The sequence below is a fragment of the Myiozetetes cayanensis genome, unplaced genomic scaffold (genome assembly GCF_022539395.1).
Source record: "Myiozetetes cayanensis isolate MyiCay16 unplaced genomic scaffold, myiCay2020 scf1, whole genome shotgun sequence".
Classification (NCBI taxonomy): Eukaryota; Metazoa; Chordata; class Aves; order Passeriformes; family Tyrannidae; genus Myiozetetes; species Myiozetetes cayanensis.
Window position 1 is genome coordinate 16,763,221 of NW_026086604.1, and position 23,109 is coordinate 16,786,329.

At 36.5% G+C, this 23,109-nt stretch overlaps 1 protein-coding gene across 1 annotated transcript in view; it reads left to right on the top strand.

Annotated features, from left to right (window-relative positions):
* Positions 1-21,317, top strand: part of RSPO2 (R-spondin 2) — a 99,990-nt gene extending 78,673 nt beyond the window's left edge. The window contains exon 5 of the mRNA XM_050305900.1: positions 19,239-21,317. Within this exon, the coding sequence (XP_050161857.1) occupies positions 19,239-19,348 (110 nt within the window). The 3' untranslated portion in view covers positions 19,349-21,317. The remainder of the gene's footprint in view (positions 1-19,238) is intronic.
* The last annotated feature ends 1,792 nt before the right edge of the window (positions 21,318-23,109 follow it).

Sequence of the window (23,109 nt, forward strand, 5' to 3'; positions counted from 1 at the left end):
GAAGATAAGTGCAAGAGATACTTAGTCTAGTTTGGAAGTTTTGGTGTGTTTTTCTGCCAAATTTATAAAAATAAGGATAATCAGATCTAGATCTTCCTTGCTTGAGCCTTCATACAATGTTTATTACAGTCTAGCTTTATTTTGATGGAAAAATACCAGGAAATTTAATATCTAATTGTGTATATAATGTTAAAATCAAGAAACATTTTTGTCTGAGTTGCTGTAGTTCAAGAGCCAATGTTTGTTATTCTGCTTTGATTTTTATACCTCTCAACACATTTTGCTTAGATATGGAAACTTAGATTTTTTGTGTGCTTAATTTTTTGTGATTAAGTCTGGTATGAGGATGAATGTGTTCTAAGAGAATCCTCCAGCTTTTTTCCAAATGCCTTACTGACTTCCAGTTAGACTTGCTGTTCTAAATCCCTCAGAGATTTGTGAAAAATGTCTGTCATAAAGTTAGTCTTTTCTGCCCAAGGTGATGGTATTATAGAATGTGCCTGAGTCTTATATTTCTCCACACTGTTCAAGATTGTAAAATGCTAGATTAAAAATAGTCCCATTAAATCATGTTCTCTTGTTTTTCTCAGAAGTAGTGTCCTAATTTATTAAATACTTCTGACTGTGTTGCAGTTACGCATATCAGCCCAAACAGGACAAATAATCTAGAGGTCACATGTGCTGAACACTCCACAAGGAGCCCTCCCTGAGTTTGGTTTAGAAATGGAGTTTGAAACAGTTTGGCAATAAAAATGTTTTTGTAGTATTCTTGGAATTGGCTGGTATCAGTGAAAATATACTCAATTTATTTTCAAGTATTTTAGACTTTAATTTTACAAGAGCAAAACCAAGAAATGGAATAGTTAAAGGAAGAGTGAGAGATAGAGATTTTTTCATCGTAGTACCTGTGAATTACATATTAGTGTGGAATAATGATAGCACAGTATGTCTCTGAATATAGTCTGGCCACACCCCTAGAATCCTAACCATGACCTCAAGAATATTTAGCTTTCCATATCATTGCAAAAACTCTTGACCATGATTTAATTTATCTTACTATTAAAAAGGGATGTAAAATCTCTCCTTAAAATCATGCCATAAGAACAAACTTTCTTCCAGGCTTTGGGAGCTTCCAGTACTGGCTAAAAGTAGTAATTGCAGAAGCATATGAAAATATTCAGATTGTGGTTAACGGATTGTGTTTTGTTTTGTATGATTATATTGTTATTGTACTGTGTATAATTGTGATACTTGATATACAGCTATTTTTCTAAATGTCGAGATGTGGCTACTAAATAACCCTAAAACTCCATTTCTTGGTTACTACAATAAATGATTTTCAATGGAATAATGCAGTTTGGAGAGGAAACATAGCTGTTGCTCACAGTGTGCATTTTTTGGGGACATTTCTCCTTCTGGGGTGGTTTTTTTCTTTGACTTAGCTCTCTAACATAGCCACAAAAAATTTGATATGTTTTCTTAAGTCGCTTGAGGAAAAAAATAAGAATCAATAGTATTTCATAATATTTGATTCAAATCTTATGCATAATTTGTCAGTCCTTTATTGAGACAAGATCTGATATTCTTGTTTTATGGAGCAACACTTCTCTCAGAATGCTTTGTACAAAGACAGATCCACTCTTATACAGGTGCTTGCACAGTGCATATTGAAAATGACAATTCCAGGTATACATCAGACTGTGGTAGCTTCACCAAAAACTCAGTTTTTGAAGTTGCTGAGCTTAGCAGACATGCATAATGGTATGTGTTTTCTGCCCTCCATAACATAATTAAAATATTTCATTTAAAAAGCATTATATTAAATAATTGATTACTTCATTTGATGGGTCATTACAAAAAGCACCGCTTAACATAAATTCTCCAAAATGTTAACATGTCATTCCTCCTGCCTTCGTTTATGCCTGAAGACTACCAGACTTGTAACACTTTTCAAAACTGTTTCCGGACATCTCTACTTCCTCTGCATGCTTTCTTCTTGCTTCTATTTTTGACAAAATTCTCCCTTTTAAGCTATATTCCTCCCCACTTCCCTGATTTGCTTCTTTTTCCTATGCTGGTATTTTATTTTTCTTTGGTAAACAGGTTTCCATTCTGTGTATCTCTTCTCTTTACTCGTTAATGCTTTAATTCACTATTCCAGTTTTGAAAGCTATCTTTCAATCTGTGTAAAATAAATTAATTAATATAATTAATCTAGACTGATATGAGAGAGCTGTAACTGTTCAGCCTGAAGGGGAGAAGGCTCAGGAGGATCTTTCTAATATATGTAAATACCTGAAGGGAGAGTGGAAAGGGGACAGAGCCAGGCTCTTTTCAGTGGTGCCCAGTGACAGGATGGCAATGGGCAAAAATTAAAACACAGGAGATTCCTTCTGAGCATCAGGAAACACTTTTTGACTGTGAGGGTGACCAAGCAGTGGCACAGGTTTGCTCAAAGAGGTTGGGAAGTGTCCTGCTTTGGAGATTTTCAAAAGCCACCTGGACACAGTCAGGGGCAAATGGCTCTGCGTGGTGCTGCTTGAACAGGAGGGTTAGTCCAGAAGACCTCCAGAGAGAGGTTCATAACCTCTCTTTTTAAGCTCAAAGGCTCTTCCAACTTTGACCATTCTCTGATATTCATAGTTTGATTTCAAAATACAAGTCGAAGTGATAGTAAACATCATGAGTTGTTCTACCATCTCTCTTAAAGAGAAAGAATGTTGCCAGAGGTAAAAAGTTCATGGGTTTTTTATTAATTATATGGTTCTTGATTATAAATAGAAAGAGAAGTAATACAGCATATGCTTTGGTGCTCTATAATTTAGAGCACCTGACCTTTTAGTCCAGGTGGGGACATTACTTTACTGGGGAAGGGCAATTGATATGACTAGATGACTGAAGGGAAGCTGTACATTTCACTAGAATATTGAGAATGATCGTAGAGAAAATTTCTCAAACCTATGGAGCTCTATGAAAAAAATAATTTAGTGAGAACTTACCAAAGATATAGTAATGTCAGCAAAATGTCTGCAGTTTATTTGATATAGTTAAAGTAGAATATAGTTCTTTGCTATACTGTGTATGCTCTTACAACTGAGACAATAGCACCGTTTTTGTCTTTTTTTACTATCCTAAAATACTTTCTCTATTTTGCAGTCACTCTGTCAATTTCTGTCTCTCTGCTACAATAATAATAAAATCATTATAATAAGTGACTACAACCTAAAAAGATTCCATCTGCCTTGAAATGTCAATAGAGAAGCCTGAAGCCCCTTAGCCACTTGGACTTTGATTTCTGAGTCACCCTGCATCTTGATCTTCTCAAAATAACATTTACAACTACATTTTGTAGTTTTGGTGATTGAGACAAAGGGCACTGTGCTTAAAATTCTCTTTTATAATGTTTATTAAACCCACCAACATCGTCTGTGTATAGTTTCTGATGAAAAAACCCAGATGATTTGGCTGCATTGTATTCCGCTGCACATCTGCAACAAACTGTTACCATTTGCATTAGCACAATAGTTGGCTGAATAAACTTGCCTCAACACAGAACATTAACAGATGCCTTTCTCTTTTCTGACCCCATTTAATGACAGTGAAAATAATTTTCTTTTTCCTTTCCCAAAGATTATAGAGGTCTTATTTCAGTGTGTTGTCTGATGTCATCAGCTTATAAGAGAAGGAGTCTTAACCAGTGATTTTATCAGAAATTAACATCTTCACGTGCTTTCATGTTTTGTAACTACCATCCTGGCCTAGTCTTTCCAAACTGTGATACTTGTAAACCATATGCAAAAATATGCAATAATTTTCTATAGTCATAAACCTCGAATAACCAAAATGCAGGCACTATGTGCCTGATTTGTAAGGCATTTAAATTAGAGGTGTAATGAGGCACGTATCTTTGGATGATATACTATGGAGATACAAGTTTTTCAGTGGAAGCATCTTGATGACTACACAATGCTGTAGGTTGGCATTGCGAAAGAAGTAGTTTCATGTCTTATCGTGTCAGGAATGGACCTGATATTCAGGACATAAGATGATAAATGCCCTGATTTTAGCATGAAAGCACTGTACCTCCACTCTTGACTTGCAGGTTCAATGCATGTGTTGTGCTTTTTTCCTTGATAAGCCTAAACTTCATGCATTTTCAGTGTCATAAGAAAGAAGTGCAAACTTCTTGTGCAAAAGAAGTTGGCCCTAATTTATTATCAGCTGAAAACTTAGGAGCCAAAGCATCATAATTGCATGGTCTTAACTAGATTTGCAGCATACAGTGGCAAAGAAGTTACTGAGTGGCAGGTCAGACTGAGGTTTTCCCTTAAAAGGATTCTATCAGAACATACAAAAACCTGTTTCCAACCCCTTCTACAGTGAGTGCCTCCATATGGCAGTGGATATGCCAGGCATCATGCGTGGTGGAGAAGTTTCCTGTGAAAGGGAGCATATATTTTTGTCCTACTTTTATACTGTTACTGACATGTTAGTTTTGGGCTATTGTTACAGTCGTGGTTTCAGGGGATCCTTGGTTGACCCAGAGCAGCCACTTTGATGTTTTTGTATTCTGATGCCACCAGCTGACTATTGCAGCCTGTAACATTATGCACATAGGCTTTTAAGGATTTGTGAAATTTGAGGATCAGTGCATTGTTCAAGACTTATGGCCAGCATGGTATGAACAAAATTCTGGTAGCGATAGTAACTTATATCTGATCTGTTGTTTGAAAGCTCGATTGTGTTCCCAAGCAGTAATTCTTGCATGTAAGAAGAGAATAAATCAGTTCTTCAAAGATGACCAAAATTTCATTGCCAGATGAAATTTCAGAACAGAATCATTTATCAAAATAATGTTTTTGAGAAATGATGAGATCAGGCCAGTTAAATTCTTCATTATGTAAATTATAGATTGAAATTAATCTCATCTATTATAATTTAAAAAAAAAGAAAAAAACCCCGAGCTTCCCACTTTTGTAACATATTGTATTGTTCAGTGTTAGTTTTAGCTTCTGTTCTTGGCCTATTCATACATCTACAGTCCATTACAGTGGCGCCTGTTAGAGCAAATACTGTAAAAGTTTTGCCAGTTTTTCTATGATAAACCATGTTTTCCAGGAATTCATACTTAATCATAAAAAAATCCCTCACATTTGAGACTTGGCATGGAAAGCCTTGATTCAGAAAGATTTCACTTGTATGTTTATCCAGATATTAAAAAATAAATCAGTCATCTAATTTAGGTATTTCAAAATAATGTATTGTTTAAAGATCAGAGAATTGTATTTGTTGGAAACAAGTAATATTATGATCACTTAATCTTATTAGACACATTTCCTGACAGTGAATAATTGCTTTGTTGCTCTTACCTTACAGATCACTCTTAAATGTTTCTGTGTGTTTTGTGCGTTGGGTAGATCTATATAGTTTAAAATGTTTTTCCCTATTCTAGAAATATTCAAATGTCTAAGATATTTTACTTTAAAAATGTAACTGTGTATCAGCAAAAATTTAACTGTATAAACAACTCTGTAACTGGTGGTATGATGTTGATATTACATCCTAATGTGCATTTTAAAACTTATTTTTTCTAGATGGCATGCTTATATTACTGGTGGGAGGATTTTTCTATTTAACTAATTACATGTAAATAAAATTAATGTAATGCAAGTTGCAGACATTCGTCTTGGAGGTAGGAGTCAATTGGCTTTGTTACTCTTACCTAGTTCTGCTAGAGACAAGCTATAACACTGACACTTTCTAATTAATAATCCATATAACTATACAGATTTAAATTGCCTGCAATAGACAGGCAAACCAGGGAGAAATGCTTATTCTGTTGTACAAACCTTTCTTTTCAACTGTGTGTTAGTGCTTTATGTTTCCTGTTGAAATTAGGTTTGAGGAAAGAGCTATTAGCTAGTTTATTTACACAGAAGTTAATAACAACAGAAATCACATGTTCAAAGCTTGTGTATGTGGAAATAAGTTTAAAGAAGAACAACTAGATAGTGTTAGGGAGTGAGTAATTATTCAGCTACACAGAAGGAAACTGGAAGATATTATGCATAACTGGAAGGAGAATAAATTCAAACAGGATTTTGAAAGGAATCTCCTGAAGTCAGTAAAGGAGAAGAAAATTATTCCAGTCTGAGTTAGAGAGAAGGAAACTGGCCATAATAGTGGTTTAATTGTCTCAGTAGAGAAAATAAACAGTTGAAAGGATACTTGTAGCTAATTTGATAAGTATGTCACACACTAAATGATCCAGTTGTCACCCATTATTAATCGTATAGGATGGTTTAAATCAACATATGGAATAGATTGTCATTGAAGGTGCTGGCCAAGAAATGAGTATTTGCTAACATGATGAAATAATTAGCATTCAGTAGAGATCAACTCTACCTCAATGTGAGAAGCTGATAATCGCTTAGCTGAGCTTGGTCAAAATAAATAGTTCCTTTCAGCACTCAGAATGGTATCAGCCAGTCCAAGTAGATAGTCAAAGTCATACATTTGTGTTAATTGTCTTCCAAGTAGCTGGTATAGTGCTGTGTTTCAGATTTAGGCTGAGAATAATGTTGATCACACACCGATGTGAGACACATTAGTTAGCACAAGAAACATGACAGGAAACCTGCTAGTGTTTTAGGCAGTGTTCAGACCTGTTCTTGGGCTCTATTTTCATAGAAACATAAAGTGGTTTGGATTGAGAGGACCTTAATGATCAACTAGTTCCAACCTCCCTGTTGTGGGCAGGGATGCCTTCCACTAGACCAGGTTGCTCATTTTATTCCTAAGATGTAGCCCTTGCAGCTGGCCACCAGTTTAGCAAGGACTGTGGTTTGTGCTGCTGTACTGTACTCCAGGATGGGCTGTCTATGACTGACAGCCTCAATATCTACTGGTGGAAGTACCTCTGGGGTGCAAGGAATTATCGTCAGGCATTTCTAAGCAAAAAAAAAAAGTCTTGAACAATTCAGTCTTAGGGGTAATACTGTCACAAAATAATGAAGGCAAGATCTCACATACATTAGAAGCTCACCCAAAGTAGCCATAAGAATGTGATGATGAGGAGCAGGAATAGCACATGCATTTATATTTTTCATATGGTTAATTAAACCCATAGAATCATTCTATACATACTAAGGTTTTATTGGTATTAGAATAAAGAATTTCTTTTTTAAAAAGAAAGAAACTGATAATTACTTCTCTCTGTGCTTCTAATCAACGGTCTTTGATGTACATCTGTTTTTTAAGTACATCTGTACTGTAACTTCCAGTCAGGAAAAGCCTTTTATGGCAAGTAGCCTTTAAGCTACATGCTGTGTTTATTTCACATATTCTTTTCCCTTTACTTCTTAAGAAAGTACCCACACATTTTTCTTCAACTTTCAGTTGAATTTTCAGTGAATATATACTTTAAAACATTTCATGCAGGAAAAAACTTTAGTTTTGAATTTAATTTTGACAGGTTGTTTGGTGGAGGTTATACTGCTGTCTTTCTTGCGGATGTATATCAGAATAAGAAAAGAACCTAATTTGTCTGGTCTACATGTATTATTAGACACCATGTTATATTGCCTCTCATATCATGTGATCCAAGTGTGTATCCAGCTGCTGTGTATATGAGAGGGAAGACAACCTGCTGTGATGCTGAGAGCATCTACAGTGCTGAGTTGCCATAACAGAGATGTTGCAGACCATTCAATGATTCCCCAAGCAAATCAATCTCTCTTACCTCTGGGAGGGGGAAAGAAAGCATTTTTTGTTGTTGTGTTCTTCAGGTCAGTGCTATATATAAGAAATACATAGTTTAAAATAAAATGTGTTTAAACACTGATGCACTCAGGCCTGAAATACATAGTCATTATTTAGCATTATTAAGCATGTGAAATAGCTCAAGTGGATAAATTTATTGTCACAGGCTTATTTCAGTTTGGTGAAATAATTTTCAGATGAGCCTTTGCTCAGTTCTGCGTGGCTGTTGTATGTGAAGCCAGCACTGCCCAGCTGTAGGTGCTCCTGCAGCTGTGCTGGAGGAAGGAACACGCGTGTGCTCATCATCCAGCCGGCACAGCTGGCCGGGTGGCCTCCAGCAGCACAGGAGGCAGCTGAGCCTTCCTGCAGGCACGACACTGTGCTTGCTGCCTTGGACTGACAGCTGTTAGCACAGCCTCTTCTGCCTGCAAAGCTGAGACTAGTACTTGCTGGGTGGTGGGTGCCGAGGAACAGCTCGGGCAAAAAGGTCCCCAGCAGCTCCAGCTGGATTCAGAAAAATGGCATTCCCTATAATTGTAGTAATACTGGTTTCATTCTGAAGATTCGCTCTAGTTCGGTTTCTAATGGCTCTTCCTGGATGTATGTGTCTATTGTGAAGGTCAGTAACAGGTCTGGGCTCTATGGCACCCCCTGAGAGATCACATTTGGCTTATTGCAGCTTCTGATATAAAAGTTGTTAAAGGCATATTGTTAAGTCCAGCACTGGTTGTTTTGTGGGGTTTGTTTGTTTGTTTGTTTTTGTCATGTCATACTGATAAGTTTAACCAAACTTTGTGTGAGACTAATCCTGTACATTCATATGTGGAAAACTTTTGCAAAGCCCATTCCTTTAGGATGAATATTTGCAGCTGTGGAAGCGAAGCTAACAGCAACATCATAGACATCATGTCCAGGTCTACTTATCACACTTAAATGTGTTCAGACTTGGGACTTCTATAGACCTGTAGTTTTTTTTATCTTTATCACAAAATGAAATTAAAGCATGTGCTGTGTGAATGTCTAGGAAAAAGTGGTGATGGCCTTAAGATATTTCTGTAAGCATTGCTGTTTGTTTCAGTCAATTATATAAACATCTTTTAGAAAAAGAAATTATCTGAGAATAATGGTAAACAATACTGTAGCATTGAGTAGACCAAAAGAAAAGTCCATGTTGCTTTGTAAAGCAAACACGATTGATTTTCATCTAGTTAAATGTAAAATTATTCTGGAGAATCAAAGAGTTATAGAACTAGGACTGTATACCTGCAGAATGAGTAATGGCATCTAAAAAGCAGTGTTTCTGAGAAGAAATCATGGGTCCACTACAAAATAGAGAGAAAAATTTCAAGTGCAATTCTTTGCTGTATAACTTTGATAATAATGAAAAAGCACAACAAATCAATTTCAGAACTCTAACATTCAGGCTGAGACCCATATTTTATAGAAGTTGCTGGGAAACTGAACAAATAGTTGAGTTGGAAACTGTGCAGGTACAAGTAAAAAAAAATTGTATGAGGACTACAAAATAAGCATTAAAGAAAAGTGCAAAGTCTGCCATATGTTTAACTTCTCAGAAAGATGGTGAACAAATATTTATCTACAGGTCAGGAAGAGAAAAATCTGATGTAGGACAGAAAGGAATAATGAGAAATAATAGCTGGATAATAAAATTTAAGTTGGGAATTGGACAGAAATTTCTGGTGGTGGAATGATTAACTCCTGGAATAATTACCAGAGGAAGTGATGGACTCTCCATTTCCTCTTTTCTTCAGATTTAGGTTGAACACATTTCTCCAACAAGTCAGTAGCCTCAACAACATGTGAGACTAATGTTTGATTTCTCACGTTTATGTAGGAGATCTCACTAAGATAAGTAAGACAGAGGTTCTCTTGACTCCCATTGTCACTTGCAATCATTGCTTCATCTTAAGTTTTAAGCAATAAAGCAAGTTTTCAATTGTATTCATACAAAGTGTAGGCATTCTAAAAGAGATGCACATAGTCTAATTTTCCTATCTAGGTACTTACTATTTAATCTACAGACTTTTCAAAGTTATGCAGGTATGAGTTGCTAGGCCCTCATAGGCAGTCTTGGGAAAATACTTCTTGTTTAGCCAGCAATAACACTACTGTAATACATTTAAGGATAAAGCCATGTTACTTGAATCATCTTTTAAATCCTGACTGGCCACAGATTAAAGACCATGACTCTCTCTGCAGTATTCACTAAACTTGCTGGAGTGTTCCCTGGCACTGTGTTGAGAGCCACAGATTGGTCCATATCCGTGTTGCTCGGCTCAGGGCTCCCAAGCCAGGGACGTGCCTATGGGAGCAGCCCTGGCCTGTGCTGCCTCTGGGAAGGACAGGGACTGCCCCAGGTCAAAACATGACAGGTAGTTTGAGGTTCAGTGTCTGGAGGTGTCCTCTAACACTATTTAATTTAGGTAATGCAGGTGTAGCGTTACTCTGGAGAAGTCTGTGGCCATAGTGTGTGGAATGTACAGGTATAGGGAAATCCTGAAAGCTAATTTTAGATCAGTAGTCTGATCAAATGTCTGAGGAGTAGGGATAAGTGTACACTGTCTACACCAGTGTAGTTACAAATAAACAGAGCCTAATCTGACCAAATTTAGGTAGGCAGTGTGAATACCCTCTGTTACAGTGCCTTGTGAAGTATAAACCAAATGAGTATCAGTGAGCGGTGCAGGTGCAGCAGTTAATTTGGTACACTATATAAGCAGAATGAGGTAATAATTTTACATCATATTAGAAAGAATACATTCTTACTCATTTTCAGTTGTTATTCAGTAGGAATCTTCCTGCTGGATCATACTTTAGTTTGTTTTCAGATGTTTAATTTAGCCTCTTTTCTTTCTGAACTTAAATAAGTTTTACTGTGCAATACTTGAACACAAACAGAAGTGATAATAAAAAATATTTTTTGAGCTGTTTCAATTAAAAAAAAAAAAAAGGAAAAAAAAATAAAAGATCCTGGAACGAATTTATTCCTCTGTTCTTGACCGGAATCCCTAAAGGCAATTAAAAAAGGACTAACTCATCACAACTAAATAGTGTTGCACAAAAGCAAAAACAGCTCTAAAAAAATTAGCTTCTCAGTATCATCTCTCTCTGTGAGAAATCCTTAAGTGAACAAAATGCAATTTCCAGTATGAAATTAAACCTTAGAGGTGCCATAAATAAGTGTTGGTTCAATAGAATTCATTTTTTATTCCCAGTGTGATGAGATAAAAATAAAATTAATTGAACTGACCAGGAAAAAGGAAGAAAAATAAAGAATCTGTTTTAAAATACTGGGTAGAAGGAGTTTTAAATCAGATTAGTGTCCAGTCAAACGTAGAGAATTTCAAACCAATTAGTTCTTAGGTATAACTGTTGTCTGTAGTTAAAATATATTTACATGTGTATGTGTACTCTGGAGAGTGTAGAAATATTCTTTTATTATTTTGAAATTTGCTTTATATTACTCTGTGAAAGGAAGGAAAATAAAAACCAAACCTTTTATTGGAAATATTTTGCTTGGCTCTGCTTGCAAAGTATCTGATCTGACATGACGTTGGCTAAGATAAGAGTGGTGAATACCCTGCATGCAACTGATATTCATATAGTTTGAATTCTGAGCTAAATTTATATTAGACAAACATATTGGCTGCAGTGGAAACTTATCTGTTTTCACACAACTGTGACTGAAATGACAACGGGACCCAAAATTTAAGCATCTATACTATTCAGTATTCAGGTCTCCTATGAGAGTTTTATGAGAGTTTCCATCTCCCCTTAAGTTTGCTAGTTTTCCTCTTCCCCTGGTATACTTTCTCTTTCTTTCTTCTCCAAGTACGTGTGTGTGAATTTTTATGACTTCACTTTCTATATTCATTAGTGAATGTTGTACTTCTACAAACAAAAAAATAATACTCTTTGAAGTTACGGAAGTGGAAGCCAGTTTTCAGTTAATACCTCACTGCCATCTACTGTCTACTCTGGAAAACTACACTGTGGAAATGCACTGCATTTCAGCTATGTAAGATGACACTTTTCCCATGAATTTGTCCTAAAGTTGAGGAAAAACGCACTAAACTTTCAGAAACTGTGTCATGTTAATTCCATTCTTTGTGTAGGAATCAGTATTTCTTAAACAGATGAGAATGTCTCATGATACTCAATATTGTTCAGAAGGAAAGAACATCAGATTTTTAGTATTGCTTAGTTAGTTTGTATTCAGGCCAGCTAAAAAAATAGATGTGTACTTTGGGGGAAAAAGAATACCTCACTTTGCTTTTTCTTATCCTAAATCTTTAATTTCTTAATGCATGTGTCAAAACAAAAAAGGCAGCAGGATTAAGATACAGGAGCTTGATTTTTTTTTTTTTATTTTGATGTTTCTTTTATTTAAAAATTGGTCTTTAGATCTTTTAAATTAACTTTCATGTCAGTAGCTGATGTCTGGTGTGTGAAAATGCCAAATATATGCAATGTTAAATGTTGGTTGTGATTTACCCAAAGTTGAAAAATTATTAAATTGAAAAACTGTCAGAATTCTGAATGTCAGGGGCTGAATTAGACATCACTCAGGTTAGCTTTGCACTTCAAGTGCTTTTGTAATGGTTTGTGTAGAAATAACAAGACAGTAATTGTTCTAAGATCTTATTTACTCAACATTATTTAACTCTTAAAATGAAGAAAGAATAATGAAATAATTCATTACTTCCTGTGGTGTCCATTGTTACAAGGTTTCATGCTTTGCAAATGTTAATTAATCCACCTTTACAAATTTTGGTCTTTGGGAATTTGAAATGATGTTGTGGGCAGCTGATGTACTCCATGTGATCCCCTTCTGGTGTCTTCAGAGGCAAATATGTGTTCACAAGATTTGTTTCAAATGACATCAAAAGTTCACCCAGAAAAATGAGGAATTGCTTTCTGTCCCATCTCCTTGATCTTCTTACTTCTTTTCCAGAGTCACCATCCAAGACCCAATGTCTTTCACTCCCTATCCAAAAAGGTATTTTACTGTGGTTGGTTTCCTCTGAATCACATTCCTCCACATTGAGCACAGCCAATTTCAGCCTAAATGTTATGGTATTAAAAAACCCACAACTTCAAACTAGGTTATGAAAACTGTCATGAATTTGGTAGCAGGTGGCATTGGTAGAGATGTCCGTGGTGTGTGTTTTGCAAAGTTATTAAAGCTCTTTATGTCCTCTTCCTGTAGGCCACGTGTCAGTATTGGTTTGTAAATCATGCTTTAGGAAAAGGATGCCTTTCTAAAAGTGAGGAATTTTTTTTTTCCATTGACTGTGTTTGTAAGATTTCTTAACAATTTGTGCATTTCTCTGGCAATTTCAGTATCCAGAATTTTTAACTGACTGAAACCCCTGGGAAATGAATTACCTCTAGGGAATAATTTCTGGACTGAATTCTTTGTTTGCTTGGTTGCTGGATTTTTTCAGTCAGTGTTTATGTGTAGTTTGCAGTGGTGCAAATGGGAAATAAGTGATGAGGCATCTGCGGGTCTGTGCCTGGCAGACATCCTGCTAGAGAGGGCTCCTCCAGAAGTGTACGTGAGGAATGGCTGAGGGAGCTGGACTTGTGTAGGCTGGAGAAAAGGAGGCTCCAGGGAGACCTTTTCATTCTCTACAAGTACCTGAAAGGAGGTTGTAGCAGGGTGGGAGTCAGCCTTTTCTCTCAGACAACTAGTGACAGGATGACAGGACATAGCCTCAAGCTGTGCCAGGGGAAATTCAGGTTAGAAATCAGAAAGAATTTCTTCGAAGAAAGGATTGTTAAACATTGGAACAGGCTGCCCAGAGAAGTGGTAGAGTCACCATGCCTGGAAGTGTTCAATAAACACGTGGCACTTGGTGCCATGGTCTAGTTGGCAGGGTGGTGATTGGTCAAAAGTTTTACTCAATCTTAGAGGTTTTTTCCAACCTAAGTGATTCTGTGATTCTGTAGCATGGTTTAGTGGTAAACATGATGGTGGTGCTAGGTTGACAGTTGGACTTGATGATCTTAGAGATACTTTATTTTCTAACCTTAATGATTCTGTGCTCTGCCACCATTCTCTTGAGTTATCTCTTTGACTGGTTAACCGTTGAGTATCTCTATCCTCTTTCCACTGCTGTCATTAGTTCCCCAATGTTTCTATCCTTCAGGGATATGACTTAATAATAATTTTCTAGCTTCCCACATGGATGAAATGTTGCCGTACATGAGGTCTGTGGTAGAGTGGCAGCTGAAGGAGCATGATGTAAAGGTGTACAGCATTTAGCTCCTAAAACAACACATGAAAGGGAAGAAAAGATTAAAAAGTGTATTTAGCAGGGTCTGCTGTTGTCCCAGGACTCCATTGTACCTTAGCTTCTAACAGTGAAAGGTCTGCATCTGAAAATCCAGAGAAGGGAATTAGGCAGACACCTGTAAATCTCATTGTTCAGTAATCATCAATAGAAGAATGTTTTAAATAAAGAAGGGAGTATTAAAAATTCTGATAGCTCTAATATAGTGATTTGTATGTGAGACTGCTGAAAATGTTGAGGGTATTACACTGTGAAATAAAACCGCGGATAGTTGTTTTGTTTGGGTTTTTTTCCCCCCTTTTAATTGAATGTTTTCAAGCTGCTGCCCCCGTGTGGCTGTATACTGTGTTTTCTCTGAAACTCACTCTGTTTGTTAGAAGCGCCGTACGCACAGCAGTGCTTATACAGCAGGTGAAGCACAATTCAGATACTGAACTGAAACTGGCTGGCTGAGTCAAGGATCTCAAGCAATGTGGCTGGGAGTCCCTGTGAATACATTTGCTTCATTTTAATTCTGGGGAATCAGGAGTGCTCTGGATATTAGGAATCTGCTACCCAAACTCTGTCCAGAGAAAGCTGCCTTTGCAGCTGTCCGAAGGTGGTAATGCTCCTTCTCCAGCAAGAGCCAAGTTAAATAAATCTTTTTGTAGCTGTTACTCTTTGGTATACAGACAATTGATGTATATATTAGCATAAATAATTCTTTTTCAGGAACTCATGTTGGAATTGCATTACTACCTATATGTTATTTTACCATCACCTATATGTTGCCGTTAGAAGTTATGGTACATGGTTAGCTGATGATAGGATTTCATTGCACAGCTTATTAGTTGCCCATCTACCTACCAGAACTTCGTGGCCCAAACAGAAGTTTAATGACTAACACTGTAAAGACACCACCCATTTGGGTAAGTTACTTCAAAAATAAGGACTTACTCATTGGTAATTTATAAAGCAAATTGCAAATCTGATTTTTTTTTTTAAATTGCAATAAGAAGTTTGAATGAATGGCTTTACCAATATCACTTCTGTAAAGATAACCTATGCAGAAATGTAAGATACAGAATGATAGATCAACTTTTAAGGCTTTTATTTGCTGGATAATTGATCACTGAAATCAGCTACATATCAGATCTTTCTTGGGCCCTGTACATTTCAGTGTATACATATGACTTTACAGAGAATTAAATACTGTAAATCGTGTTCATAGCTGACTGATAATAAAAATTGAGGAGCCCTTTATTAGACAAAGATAAAAATGCTTTTCAAGGCAAATTCAAGGCTAGTTAGTATGCAAGGAAAAACTCAAGCAAAATAAGCATAGGAATATAGTAACCCAAACAATGCTCAGATATCCTGGTCTTTTTATGAATTATTTGTATTTGCTCTCCTTGCTCCTAACACCAGTCATTAAACAAATAAAAACTGCAGTCCTAAAATTAAAATTGAAGATGAAGCCTTATCTGGAGACCTTTGACTTGGAAAGGAGAAACGAGGTGCATGGCTATGTGCCAGATGACAAGCAGGCAAGCATCCTTCCACTAGGAAGGATGTAATGTCGCTTAGAAGAGTGGTGTGCTGGCTGTGGATACCAGGCAGCTGCGCTGGACTGTTTGCTGTCTTGGGTACTGCTTCTGATTGGGAGGGGTTTATAGGCTGGCTGGATCAGACTTTATATCTCAGATAGTCATAGAACCATAGAATGGTTTGGGTTGGACAGGACCTTTAAGACCATTTAGTTCCACCCCTTCCGCCATGGGCAGGGCCACCTTCCACTGGACTGGGTTGCTTAAAGCCACATCCATCCTGGCCTGGAGCACTTCCAGGGATGAGCATCCACAGCTTCTCTGGGCAACCTGTTCCAGTGCTTCCCCACGCTCACAGTAAAGAATCTCTTCCTGATATCTAATCTAAACTGACCCTATTTCAGTTTAAAGTAATTTCCTCTTACCCCATCACTATAGACCCTCATAAAAAATTCCTCTCCAGCTCTCCTGTATTGTCGCTTTCTGTTCTGTACAATAACATTATAGCCTGTTACCAGTAATGATAAAACCCCTCCAAAGAGGCAGTGCTTTTACTCTCCCTCCTCATTTGCTTCAGTCAGGAATTACCTTCTGTGTGCAACAGCAGGTTCTGGACTAATCCACTGCTAAAAAAATCCACTCATTTTCAGCTTCCCAACAAAGCCAAGCATGGCAGAGCCCTGCTGCTTCCTATGGAGAGAAGGACTTGGGGTCAGGGCTCTTGCTTTAAGGAGCAGTGAGCATGGCAAGGTGTGGGGACGGTTGTGCAAGGCTCAGATGAGGTTGTCCAACACCTGACCCATGACACTGAGCTGCCATCCTGGCCCCAGGGACTGTCTCAGCCATCAGCTGTCCTCTCCCCACTACCCTCCAGTCAGGGAACTGGGAGAGCTTGGGTACTGGATCCTCTTAGGGGATCTACTTTATATATCATAAACATTGTGTTCCTTAAAAGCAATATGTAGTAAGATACCAAGAAGATACCTCTGTTCACTGTGCTTCTGCTGATAAAATAACCACTGTAATTGAAATCTGCATTTAATAAAAGTTCTCATGCATAGGGACTTCAGCAGCATACTTTGTTTGAACTCTCTAGTCTTTATAGTCACTTTTTTCTTGCTAATCTCTAATCTCTGTTGCATTCTACTAACAATATGAGAACTGATGGTTAGCCAAGAAATACCTTTTATATTCTATTTTCTGGTTTAAATGACATTTGGAATTTGGGAGTCATAGCATCACCAAGTCATCTGCATTTTTTCCTATATGGTTTAATATTGTCCTGAAAATATTGAAAATATTGCCTTTGCTGTGCCTTGGGACAAAAGCAGGTACAGGGACAATTGCTGCAGAGCATCAGAAGCATTGTAATGTGCTTGTTGCACAATGACATGTCAAATCACTGAAATCTAGTCCAGTTCATTTCTATTTTAAGCATGTCATATGGGGAGTGGGCTGGCAATTTGATTTGATGTTTGCGTTGCAGGAGTTACTTTCTAAGGCTTAGACAGGGATACCAGCTGTGTTGTGAGTCATTGTATCCTTGTATCTCAAAGCATTTTAGAGGAAAAATAATAGTATCTTTCACTGCCTTAAACTTACTTAGAGTAAGCAATTAATCTCTAGAGGAGGTCATAGAGAAACTAAATGAGACACAGATTTAAGTTTATATTTCTTTTACTAATTGTTCTGTATAATGGAAAACCTCAGAAAGTAAGCAAACTGGGTAGCAAAACTCCAGTAAAGCTCTGATTGATTTTTCTGGTCTTGTGAGAATCAATTGACTGGCAGAATTGGTCAGTCTTTTCAATTGCCGCTCATCTTCTCCTTCCTTAGAAGTATTTTGAAGATATGGGTTAAGAAATTTATAATATTGAAAGTGCAAGTTAGAATACAGTGTTGAACTATACATTCATCCACGATCTGATGCCTTACAATGTGCCAACTAGTGGAATTCCATAAAATATATGTACATATGGAAACCTCTATAGTTCGAATTGTCTTATTGTAATGCCACTTGTGTCTAGTGTTCCTTTCCTCTGACCTCATTAGGTGTGCCTCGTCATCAGATGCAGTGTTACTAAAGAGTTTTAACTTAAAAGCTGCTTTGATTAATGCTTGGTTGGACTGGGGATTTATTGTGTAGGATTAACTAGATTTAAAAATGGCAAAATGCCATAGTAACCTTAATGCCAGACTTTAATGAGAAGCAGAAGTAAACTCCAAGGACCCTTATGATTTTTCATATGGACTAAACTCAGGTGCTCATTACCTTAATATCCTGTCCTATTTTATATACAAGTATTCCAATCATTCATATAGAATAATAGCCTAGTCAGTGTATTATGTATATATACATATATAGCTGAAGTATATAAGCCTATATTTTTAACGAATCATAAATTTTGATAATTTTAGGGTGAGATTTATTCAATGTTATTATGAAATAAAGAAAAACTCTTGTAACTGGTTTGGGTCTTTTAAATTAAGAAGCAATATGGAAATAAGACAAAGCCAGATTGGCAAACGTGTCCCGTTTTGCAGTGTACTGACAAATGTAGATGAAAAATGTATTTTCACATTTTTATGTAACCTACTAATTGAATTTCCTTTTACTTGTCTTGTTACATTCATTTAGTACTCCTGAAAGTTTACAAAGTTGTGACTTCTAGAGTTTAATAACCTTATTTTTTTACCATTGATCACATATTTTAGTATATGATACTGCCAAGAAAACCCAGACCATTCTCACACCTGACAGCCTTTGGTCGTCTCCTTAAATCCTACTAGACTTGATAGGATGTAAGCATATACTTAAAAGGTAATGCATTGCTCAATGAGGGCCTTTGTATCTGACATTTTTTCAGTCCATGATATCTTTGCTGAGATAACCAAAGGGCACTGATTTTATTATTAGAACTGAAGAGGAAAAACTTTCCCATTCAAGGAGCTTGAGAATTTTTTTTCCTCAGTTGATCCTGATTTCCTGGTATTCGTTATTTTTCAGTGAATTTCCAGTAGTGAGAAGCATGAAGGGTAATTTTGTTTCTGCACAGTAATATACTGTGAGAATTAGATGCAGTGTACTAATAAGCAGTAACAACAGTTCTTTGCAGAGGTGGTAATGTTTCTGCCGAAGTATGTCAGATGGCATCCAACCAAATACTTGGGCTGTAATGCCTAATTTCTCATTGAAATCACAGATATATTGGACATGACTTAAATAGGATTACTCACTCAAGCAAATTTACGCAAGGGTCTAAGGCATATATCCAGCTTCCAGTGAGTTAGGAGTCTACATACTCATTTGGCTCTGAGCCCTGGGGGCTTGCATAACGTTGCTTGTGTGACTTGCCCTGCCAAAAGCGAAACCTGCATCAACATGGTTACTCATACCAGCAAAATTGTGCCTGTGGACAAGTGATGACAGTTAGGGATCCTTTTTTATCACGTTGAAGACTTGTGTTTTCACTGATGATTAAAGCTCATTAGCCAACATTACCTTTGCAGTCCCTATTGATAATTTCTGTACCAATGAGTTGCTTTTGTTGTGTTTTTTTTTTTTTTTCTAATTTCTGTATTCTTTACTTGACTCATTGTTATGATTTGTTTTTCTTTTTTTTTTTTTTTTCAGGGAGAAGGCCAGCAAAAACAAAGGACAAAAAAAAGAAGAAAAAGAATTTGATGGAAAGGGCTCAGAAGCAGCACAGCATCTTTTTAGCAACAGATAAAACAAGCCAGTAAAGACTTGATTTTCTTTAATATATTTTTTTTGCAAAGTGCACAAAAGCTGCTATATGCTCCTGCCCATGGATGCACTACAGTTCAGCTGCTTTGACAGTATTGGTGGCAAATAACTTGTGAAAATAAAGCCCACAAGCTTGTTTGTTTTATTTATATATTTTTTATTTTATTTTTTCCTCTCATTTTTGACCTGAAGACTTCAAGGTCAGGAGCACACTGAGTTGAATCAGTGGAAGTGGTCCTGAAGTGCATTGGAGATAATGTTCTGAGTGCTTGGTCAACATGTTGACCAGGAAAGAAATCTACGTAGCACCATTAGGCGGACTTGTGCATATTTAAATAAATAAAAAAAGGAAGTCTTGGAGGTGTAGGTACTGTTGCATTTATGGCCTTTGTTTCCTATATTTGTACATTTCAAGAGTAAATGGATATGAATTACCTACTTAGTGTTAATGTACATTGTTCTCAGCACCTGCTTCATCAAAACAGTTGTATAATAAAACTGCTTTAAGACAACATGCCACAGGATTCACTACTTAGACTTACAGAAGCACAAGAGACTCCATGTGTACATACTACTCTGTCTACATATAAATGAACATATTTACTGTACATCTATGCATCTTTCTGTATAATACTTTATACATGTTTAAAAGTATGTCCTGTTGGTTCTAGTAATATACTTTAATCCAGTAAATGTTTACCTTTTACTATGTTTAAGTATCTTCTCATATTCCTCAATAGTTACAAACTGGATTTTTTTTCTCATTTGCAAAGGACACTCATTTGCAAAACTACCTTGCACTGACGCTCACTATGGAGTGTCAGCTCAGAAGTATACTTGCCAGACTAGTCCACAAATCTTTTACTCTACTCTGTACTCTTATCTCAGCCCTCATGTATTTTGTCTCAGAAAAGAAGTGTAATGTTTTCTAAGATGAGGCACAATGACGATAGATATTTTGAGTGTCAGGAGAGAAATTATATGTAGAGTTCTTGGTATCTAAGATTGTTTGTGCAGTCTATTGTTGGTTTTTTTTTTTTCCAAATATACTATAGTATTTTATTTCAGTTAGTCCTGATGCAGTCAGAAAACAAATAACCTGAATAGGGAGAAACAAAAAGTTACATGAGGTCAACGATGTCCCAGTATTGCCAGTTATTTGCAGAAGTTTAGAACATTTAATCTGCAGCTGGTGTTTGCTTTGGTTTTTTTTTTTTTTAGGGGGTGGGGGGTGAGGAGTGGAGACAATTTTCTGTGTAGGACATTAAAATGGCTCAGGATGTGTAATTTGGTAATCTAACATTATTGGACTAGCATTCAAGGAGATTTTGGGATACCTGCTGGGAAAAGCTCACACTAAAATGGCTGTCATTTAAGATGTCACTTCAAGAAATTATTTCAGTTCTAGGGATAAAACTTGCATATGACCTACACAAAAAATGAAAAAGCAAAACAGATCCCAGACTTTCACAAACCTCATTTTGACATATATGTTAGAAACATCCCACAAATACCAGTTTTAGTTTTATGGATTATATGCTTTCCAACTAAACTAGGGAAATAAAGCATCTATAAGCACAAATGTATCAGTATTTAGCTATGACAAGTGTTGCTACCGAAATGTGCAGTAGTTAGACACATATGAATGTTCCATTAACTGCTTGTGGACTTCCACTCAACTGTGAGATTTTCACCATATGTTCATATTTACCTAAAACATAATAATGTTATGGACAATAAGATTGTTCTGATCCTGGGCTGCTATTTTGGACATAAAATGCTCACTTCAAAGAAAAAAAAGAAAAAGACAGTAGGAACTGTAGCTACCTGTTTGCTTATTGGTTATCAAATTTGGCTCTAAGTGCAGTGAATGCCCTCATACAAGCCTTTCAATAGATGTTACAAATATTGTATTAGGCATGTCATGGAAAGAATGCTACAAAATACAATAAAATGATGTCACAAGCTTCTGAGTAAAATATTTATGGTCCTTTTTAATTCAAATAGTGTATTCCTTTGGAATTGTGTACACATAGAAGAGCTGGAGAAGGTGTGTGGATGCAGATTTTCTCCAACTGGGGTTAAAAATGTGAGAGTTTTCCAAACAACTATTTTGTTGATACTTGGGTTTGAAAAGACCTTGAATGTTAGATATGCATTGGTTTCTCCTGTCCCAGTCACCTCCACATTCAGAGTTTTCTTGAGAGAGTAGACACAAGAAGGTCATCCCTAGGTAGCAGATACCCTCATCTCTAGTTCCTTCGTTGTCCCAGGCATCCTGTCTTTGCTTGATGGACTTTATCAATGTATTGATAGCACTGGGGTTTTTGTGGGATCATACTTCTCCTGAGGTTAGAAAGGACTGTTCCTTGGACATTAGGAAATTAGTTTTCACTGAAGAGGGTGTTTGGTCACAGGCCTGTCAGAGTTCAAAGAGTGTCTGAACAATGCTCTTAGTAGTATGGTTTAGTTTTAGGTAGTCCTGTGAGGAGCAGGGAGTTGGGCTCAATGATGCTTGTGTGTCTTTTTCATCTTGAGATACTCTATGGTTCAATGAATCTATGACCTTGAGAGATCATCTAGTCCAAATCTCTGCTTGAAACAGTGCTAACCTTGAAGTTATCTTCAAACAGATACTGTTCCTTGATAAAGAAGATCAGGTCTCAAAGCTGGATAATATTGAAACAGCCTGTGCCCACTCTGTCGCTTATTTGTTTTAAATTTTATCGGAAGCAGACTTGTAAAGATCTTAGTTCTTTTCTGGTAAGCAACTATCCAGGTACAGATGCCACCTTTTCTCCTTTTCAGAGCTGTTACTGCTTTTTGATTCTGTTTCTCTCAAACAGCAGAGGGATTCAGAGCAGTGGAACTTCTGTGTTCACAAGGCTTTTATGCCCCTACTTTAATGCTTAGCTATTGGAAATAGGTTTAAAACTACAAAAGATTCAAATTAGTAGGATAAAGAACTTACATATGCTGTAGTCATTGGTTTTAAAAAGGCATTGCATTGCCATGATGAGCAGAAAGTACTTTTTCAAAAGCATACATTATTTTATGTCTTATTCACCTGTCCCAGAAGAGACAATATCATACTGCACCATGTATTTAGGATCTTTCTACTCTCAGTATGACATCTGTCTCTTTAAATTAAAAAAAAAAAACCACCAAAACCCAAAAACCAAAACAAAACAAACCCAAACAAACAAACACAAAAAAAGAAAAAAAAAAAAGAAAACCAGCCCCAGGTGCAGATTTAATGCAATTATTTTGTGGCTGACTGGACTTTATTGCGCTTTAGCTGTTCTTGCTAGTGAGAAATTATTGTTATATGTTTCTTTTCTTATTCTTGGGGGTGAAACAAGTGTTGCATTCCACATCACAGTAGTGCAAACCTTCCATATTACAAATGTCAGTATAAGGAAATTGTTCTTCTCTTGCCCCTATATACTCAATATGAAGATATCTATGAAAGAAGAGTGAATACTTGTAGAATTTACATGATGTGGCTCTGCTTATCAATATGAGTTTTTGTTACAGAAAACTGCAGAGCAGAAAAAAAATTACATATTTTCATCTGGGCCAGCTAAAAACAATCAATCAATTAGATGCCATGCTTTTTAATCTTTTTTATGAAAATAAAAATATTTATAAAATCTTGATTGAAAGCTTATAAAATGAGAAGACAGATCTTTCCCAAACAGGTTAAGATCAAATTCAGTGCTTCAACTTTGTTCTACTGATGAAATAAAATATAGAA